The sequence below is a fragment of the Gracilinanus agilis genome, chromosome 4 (assembly GCF_016433145.1).
Source record: "Gracilinanus agilis isolate LMUSP501 chromosome 4, AgileGrace, whole genome shotgun sequence".
Classification (NCBI taxonomy): domain Eukaryota; kingdom Metazoa; phylum Chordata; class Mammalia; order Didelphimorphia; family Didelphidae; genus Gracilinanus; species Gracilinanus agilis.
The window spans coordinates 208,041,790-208,049,704 of NC_058133.1; the positions used below are offsets into that span (position 1 = coordinate 208,041,790).

At 38.4% G+C, this 7,915-nt stretch overlaps 1 protein-coding gene across 3 annotated transcripts in view; it reads left to right on the plus strand.

Annotated features, from left to right (window-relative positions):
* The first annotated feature begins 7,680 nt into the window (after nt 1–7,680).
* SRP68 (signal recognition particle 68) overlaps nt 7,681–7,915 on the plus strand; it is a 52,950-nt gene continuing 52,715 nt past the window's right edge. For all 3 annotated transcript variants that reach the window (XM_044674678.1, XM_044674677.1, XM_044674680.1), the window contains exon 1: nt 7,681–7,849. In XM_044674678.1, coding sequence (XP_044530613.1) covers nt 7,681–7,849 — 169 coding nt within the window. The remainder of the gene's footprint in view (nt 7,850–7,915) is intronic.

Genomic DNA, 7,915 nt, shown 5'->3' on the forward strand with positions numbered 1-7,915 from the left:
TTGGGAAAAAATCTTTATAACAAAAAACTCTGACAGGGGTCTAATTACTCAAATATACAAGGAGTTAAACCAATTGTATAAAAAATCAAGCCATTCCCCAATTGATAAATGGGCAAGAGACATGAATAGGCAATTTTCAGATAAAGAAATCAAAAGTGTCAATAAGCACATGAGAAAGTGTTCTAAATCTCTAATAATTAGAGAAATGCAAATCAAAACAATTCTGAGGTATGACCTCACACCTAGCAGATTGACTAAAATGAAAGAAGGGGAGAGTAATGAATGTTGGAGGGGATGTGGCAAAACTGGGACATTAATGCATTGTTGGTGGAGTTGTGAACTGATCCAACTATTCTGGCTGGCAATTTGGAACTATGCTCAAAGGGCTATAAAAGAATGCCTGCCCTTTGATCCAGCCATACCATTGTTGGGTTTGTACCCCAAAGAGATCATAGATAAAAAGACTTGTACAAAAATATTTATAGCTGTGCTTTTTGTAGTGGCAAAAAACTGGAAAATGAGGATATGTCCTTCAATTGGGGAATAGCTGAACAAATTGTGGTATATGCTGGTGATGGAATACTATTGTGCTCAAAGGAATCATAAACTGGAAGAATTCCATGTGAACTGGAAAGACCTCCAGGAATTGATTCAGAGTGAAAGGAGCAGAGCCAGAAGAACATTGTACACAGAGACCAATACACTGTGGTAAAATAGAACATAATGGACTTCTGTACTAGCAACAATGCAATGACCCAGGACAGTTCTGAGGGATTTATGGAAAAGAACACTACCCACATTCAGAGAAAGTACTACAGGAGTGGAAACAGAAGAAAACTGCTTGAACACATGGGTTGAGGAGGACATGATTGGAGATGTAGACTCAAAACTACCACACCAATGCAACTATCAACAATTTGGAAATAGGTCTTGATCAATGACACATGTTAAAACCAGTGGAAATGCGCATCTGCCATGGGGGGGGGGGAGGGGGACGTCAGGGGGGTGAAGGGGAAAGTAAGAGCATGAATTATGTAACCATGTTAACTTTTCAAAAAAATAAATATTAATAAATGCTTAAAAAAACTACTCCTAGACAGAAAAAAAAGAAATAGAAATGTAGATCAGTAGAACCGAATAGATATACAAGAAACAATTGTAAAAAATTATAGTAACCTTTTATTTGACATAAGTATAGATCTAAGCTATTTGGATAAGAAATCACTATTTGGTAAAAATTACTGGGACAATTGAAAAGTAGTTTGACATAAATTAGGTATAGACCAGTAATATTCAGTAAGATCAAAATAGATAGATGATTAAGACATAAAAGGAGATATAAGCAAATTACAAGAACAGGAAACATATTACCTATCATATTTGTGGACAGCAGAGGAATTTCTGAGTAAACAAGAGATCAAGAGCATTGTGAGAAGTAAAATGGATCATTTTAAGTACATTAATTTTTATTTTAATAACAAATTTCCACATGAGTTTTCTGAAGTTATATCATCCAAATTGTCTCCCTCCCTTCTTCTCCCCCTAACCCTCAGCTGATAAGCAATTCAGTCTGGGTTGTACATGCATTATCATGCAAAACATGTTTCTATATTATTCATTTTTGTAAATGAATAATCTTATAAAATCAAAACCCTAAAACATATACCCAAATAAACAAGTGATAAATCATATCCTTCCATCTGCATTCTTACTCCAACAGTTCTTTTTCTAAAGTTGGATAGCATTCCTTTTCTTTTTTTAAATTTGTTTATTTGATTAATTAATTTAGAATATTTTTCCATGGTTACTTGATTCATATTCTTTCCTTCCCTTCCTCTTTCCCCCTCCCCTAGCCAACAAGCAATTCAGCTGGGTTTTACATGTATCATTGATCAAGATCTATTTCTATATTATTAATATTTGCAATAGAGTGATCATTTAGTCTATATCCCCAATCATATCCCCATTGAACTATGTGATCAAGGAAATGTTTATCTTCTGTGTTTCTACTCCCACAGTTCTTTCTATGGATACAAAAAGAGTTCTTTTTTCATAAGTCCCTTGGAATTGTTCTGGATCATTGTATTGCTAATAGTAGGTAAATCTATCACATTTGATTGTTCCACAATATTGCTGTTACTATGTACAATGTTTTCCTGGTTCTGCTTATTTCACTCTGCATCAGTTCATGTATGTCTCTAGCTCTTTCTGAAATTATCCTGTTCATCATTCCTCATAGCACAATAGTATTCCATCAGTGCCACATACCACAGTTTGTTTAGCCATTCCTCAATTGAAGGACATACCTTTAGTTTCCAATTCTTTCCCACTACAAAGAGAGCAGCTATAAATATTTTTGTACAAACAGGTCTTTGCCCATTTAAAAAAAGTTCTAAGCACATTAAATTGAAAAGATTTTGTACCCCCCAAAAATGTTGCCAACTTTAGAAGGAAAGTAGAAAATTGGGAAAGAATTTTCATAGATAGTCTCTTGGATAAAGGTCTCATATCTAAAATATAGAGAAAACTTTGTCAAATCTATAATAAGATAAATGGGTAAAAGATATGGACAGTTTTCATATGAAGAAATCACAGCCTTAAATAGGTATGTGAAAAAATGCTCTAAATCACTACTAATTAGAGAAATACAAACCAAAACAATTCTGAGGTATCATCTCACACCCACCAGATTGGCTAAAATGATGAAAGAGCAAAATGACAAATGTGGGAGGGTCTGTGGGAAAATGGGGACAATAAAACACTGTTGATGAAACTGTGAATTGATCCAACCATTTTGGAGATCAAATTGGAATTACTCCTAGTTATAAGACTGTGTGTTTCCAAAGGACATTAGTGGAAAAGGAAAAGAACCTATATGTTCTAAAATATTTATAGCAGCTCCTTTTGTGGTGGCAAAGAACTGGAAATGGAGAGACTATCCATCAACTGGGGAACGGCTAAACAAATTGTGGGCTATGATTGTGATATAATACTACTGTGCCATAAAGAACAATGAGCAGATTAATTTTTTTTAAAGCTTGGAAAGAATTACAGGAGATAATAACAAGTGAAACAAGTAGAACAAAGAGAACATAATATATAGCTACAAACTTAATACATGAAGAATAACTTATGAATGTTCACCTCTAGAAAATGAACTTAAAAATGGAAACAAGAAAATTTATATATATATGTGTGTGTGTGTGTGTGTGTGTGTGTGTGTGTGTGTGTGTGTGTGTGTGTATCTGTTTGTTGGATGATGCCTTCTATAGTGTAGGGAGAGGAAAGAGGGCCTAAGATATCTGGAAATAAATTCAATTAACCATTTGTTTGTTTTTAAATAGAAGAGACTTAACAGAAGCAGAAGAACCTAAGAAGAGGTGGCCAAAATCCACAGAACTATACAGGAGAGAGCTTAACATTACCAATAACTTTGTTGGTGTAGTTACTGATCTGGAGCCAGATATCCATGAAAATGAAGTCAAGTGAGTCTAAGGAACTTTTGCTAACAATAAGACCAGTGGCAGTGATGGAATTCCAACTGAGCTATTTAAAATCTTAAAAGATGATGCTATCTCAACAAAGGCCACTAGATTGGAAAAGAACAGTTTACATCCCAATTCTAAAAAAAAGGAAATGCCAAATATTGTTCAAATTACCATGCAATTGTACTCTTTTCACACACCAGCAAGATTATGCCCAAGATTCTACAAGCTACAGTATGTGAACTGAGAATTACCTGATGACCAGACTGGTTTTAAAAAAGGTAGAGGAAGTAGAGACCAAATTGCCAATATTCACTGGATTATGGACAAAACAAGGAAGTCCCAGAAAAAAAATCTACTTCTTTACTGACTACATTAAAGCCGTTGTTTGTGTGGATCACAAGAAAATGTGTCATAGTCCTTGTGAAGATGGGATTGACTCTTCCCTTGCCTACTTTTAAATTTAATCAACCAAAAGCATAGACACTCCTAACACTAAATAGGGGAGATCCACAAGCCACTTGCTAAAGTGGGTGACAACTCAGAAATGACTGACCACCCCCCGGGCAGTGCTAAGCAATTTTAAGACTGTATTTAAAGTAGAGAAAGGGACAGGAAGTGACATGAAAGGGACAATAAAAGGTGATGAACTTCCTGTCCAAGAGGTCTGGACCTGAATTTTTGGGTTGAAGGAGCTTGGACTGGGACTGTGGCTCTTGGACTGCTTCTGGTAAGACTGCTCCTGGATTTTCTCCCTTTGGATTTTCTCCTGGTAAATAAAAAGCTGACCTTCCTTTCTTGGCTTCTGGAGAGATTAGTTCTGGAAAGGCCTCTCCTTCTTGGAGGAGGCCTTGTGGGTTGAACCCTTGCTTAATTCAAGGCCAAGTTCTCTGGCTGAGAGGTTAAGCAGCCCTGTGTGGGTTGAGCTGGGGACTGGAGCAACATTTAGAGTGATAAGCTAGACTTCTTACTCTACCCTCTCTTTCATTTCTCTACTTTCACTCTCCTCCTTTTTTTTTTGTAAATAAAAGCTGTTAAAAGTAATTTTGACTTGGGCTGTATTAATTTTAAAATCAGAGACCACAGTATTACCTTAAAATTGTCATATATATATTTAGTTCAACTATAAAATTTAATTCCGTACATCCTCAAAGTGATGGGAGTTCTAGATCATCTTGCTTGTCTTGTCTCCTGAGGAACCTGTATTAAAGTCAAGAAGCAACAGTTAGAATTGAATATGGAACAACTGATTGGTTTAAGATTGAGAAAGGAGTAAAACAAGGCTGTATATTGTCATCTTATTTATTTAACTTATATGCAGAATGTGAAATGTCAGGCTAGACAAATAAAAACCAATAATTAAGGTTGCTGGGAGAAATATCAACAATCTCAGATATGGAGATGATGCCATCTTGATGGCAGAAAGTGAAGAATTAAGAAGCCTCTTGATGAGAGTGAAAGAGAAGAATATAAAAGCTAGCTTGAGGCTTCACACACACACACACACACACACACACACACACTAAGATCTTGGTAACTGGTCCCATCACTTCCTGACAAATAGAGGGAAAAGAAATAAAAGCAATGTCAAATTTTTTTTTATTCTTGAGGTTAAAGATCACTGGAGATAGCAGCTGTAGGCATGAAATTAGAAGAGGCTTGCTCCTTGAAAGAAAAGCTATGGCAAATCTGAATATCATACTAAAAAGGAGAGACATTACCTTCCTGTCAAAGATCTTTATAGTCAAAGCTATGGTTTTTCCAGTAGCAATGCATGGCTATGAGAATGAACTATAGGGAAAGCTAAGTGATGTAGAATTAATGCTATCAGATTGTGTTGTTAGAGAAGACTTTGGAGAGTCCCTTGGATAGCAAGGAGATCACATCAGTCAATACTTAAAGAAATTAATTCAGACTGTTCATTGGAAGGTCAAATACTGAAGCTGAAGCTTAAATACTTTGACTAAATAATGAGAAGACCAAACTCACTAGAAAAGATTCTGATGCTAAGAAAGATTGAAAGCACAAGGAGAAAATGAATATGAGCTTCAGGAAATAGTGGCAAATAACAAGTGTCCAAAGTGCTCTAAAGTCCATGGGGTAATGAAGAGTAGGACATGACTGAACAACTAAATAATACACAATTAGGATTTGAGCCTAGGTCCTCTTTTGCCTAAGGAAGTTCTCTTTCTGTTGTCTCAGTCCTTTGCTTCCCATGACTTCATCCTCTAAGACACTTTACAAAGCCCTAAAAGACCTCAGTTGACTTCAAGATACACATGAACAGAAGGTAGATGGGTTTAGAAATAAAGTAGGTTTAGAAATCATCTCTTCCTCTGCTTCTTATGGCTAGGAGGAGGGGTCCCAAGCATAGAACATGTTAAATTAAATCATAGGCTGTTAGTTAGAACATGAAGGAATCTTAGAGTGAGTATCTAGTCTAATATCTTTACTATTCAGAGTAAGAAGTTGAAGCTCAGAGTTGGGGTATAATCTGCTATCCTTTGTTTTAATTTTATTTGTATTCTCTATAATATTGATACAGCTAATAAATTATTATATGATCCTTAATGGTGATCTAGTACAATAAGCCTATGAGTTTGTGGCTTGAAATTGAGAGAAGGGCAGCCAATCCAGAGAAGGAGAGACTTTCTTTGGTTTCTAGTCTGGGGTAGAAGCAAAGAGTCCTTTGAGAAAGAGTTCATATACTTTCTGAGCATATTTCAGAGTATATCAATTAGAATACTGACCGAATTTAAAAAAAGGATGACAATTACATGGATTTCCTCCAGGGACCTTTTGACACCATTGCTGGTATGTTGAATTGCTTGATATTAAATGACCCTTTATATACACGCTCAGGACAACTAGGTGGTGCAGTGGATAGAGCACTGGCAGGAAGACTCAGTTTCCTGAATTCAAATATGGCCTCAGACACTTAACTAACTTTATGGGGGGGGGGGGAGGTCACTTAACTTTGCCTCACTTTCTCATCTATAAAATGAGTTGGAGAAGTGAATGTCAAACTACTCCTGTATCTTTGCCAAAAAAAAAAAACACAAAAAAACTGAAAAGGGGTTATAAAGAGTTGGATACTACTGAACAACATATACAGTCTTTGCTTCACTTTGGAGATAACCTCCCTTAAATTTACTTTGTATTAGGCTTTGGGGAAGATACAAAGTTATTTAAACTTTAGATGAAACCTAAGACTTATTCTCTTAAGAAGCTCTGCTCATATGGGAAGAGGTTGGCATAGTTGTAAGCTGCAATGTTATAAGATAAGACCATTTATAGAGACATACAAAATAAAGTTCTGTAGAGACAAAGGGGAGTTCTTGACTGATTAGCACCAAGGAAGGCTTCATGGAGAAGGAAGCATTCGAATTGGGCTTTCAATAATAGGTAGGAATTCAACAGGCAGGTAGGAGGACTTTGATTCAATCCTGCTTCTGATGTTTACTTCCAGTGTGACTGGTCAAATCACTTAACTTCTTTGAGCCTCAGTTTCCTCATCTGTAAAAGGAGGGTTAGACTAGACAGCCTCTGAGGTGCCTTCCCTCTTTCGATCCAGACGCATTTCATCCTTCTATAAAGGACGGATGAAATTCTAGGCAGAGGGAAAAGCATGAGCAAAGTCTCAGAAAAGATAAAAGTACAGGTCCCCTACACCAAGTTTCTGAGCAAGTCAATTAACCCCGCCTGCCTCAGTTTCTTCGTCTGTAAAATGAGCTGGAGAAGGAAATGACAAACCACTCCATATCTTTGCCAAGGAAACCTCAAAGGAGGTTACGAAAAATCGGACACGACTTAAAAATGTCTAAAGGAAAAAAAGGAAAACAAAAATATGAATGAACGTAAGCTCAAAGTTAGCGCCTGCGTAATCTGGCAGGTTGCGAGTTTGCAGTGTGCACCACCCCTTTGCATGGATATGCCGAGCTTTCTTTAAGCAGCCTCGAGTCTGCGCCGAAGAATCTACCTCTGCCCCGTAGGCTCTGCTCCAGCCGCACAGCGCCTGCGCGGAGGTAGCGGCAGTGGGAACAGCACTAGTTCATTGACAAGTTATTACGCCGCGCCCTCCGCCACCAAGTCCTCCACGATCCCGTCAGCCCCGTGCCTGCCTGCCGGCCCCGGAGGATCCGTCTCGCCTTCCTCTCCTCCTCTTTCCCGTCCTGCTTTGCGGCACAGCGGCTAGATGGCAGCGGAGAAGCAGGTCCCGGGTGGCGGCGGAGGTGGTGGTGGCGGCGGCGGCGGCAGCGGCGGCGGCGGGGGACGCGGTGGCGGGGAAGAGAACAAGGAGAATGAGCTCCCTCCCGCGGGGTCGAAGGGAAACCGGCGGTTCGGGGACAGCCTGGGCCTGGAGAGTATCCTCGGCGGCATGGGCTTAGCCGGGCCCGGGCCGCAGTGACGACGTGTCTCTCCGGCAGCCG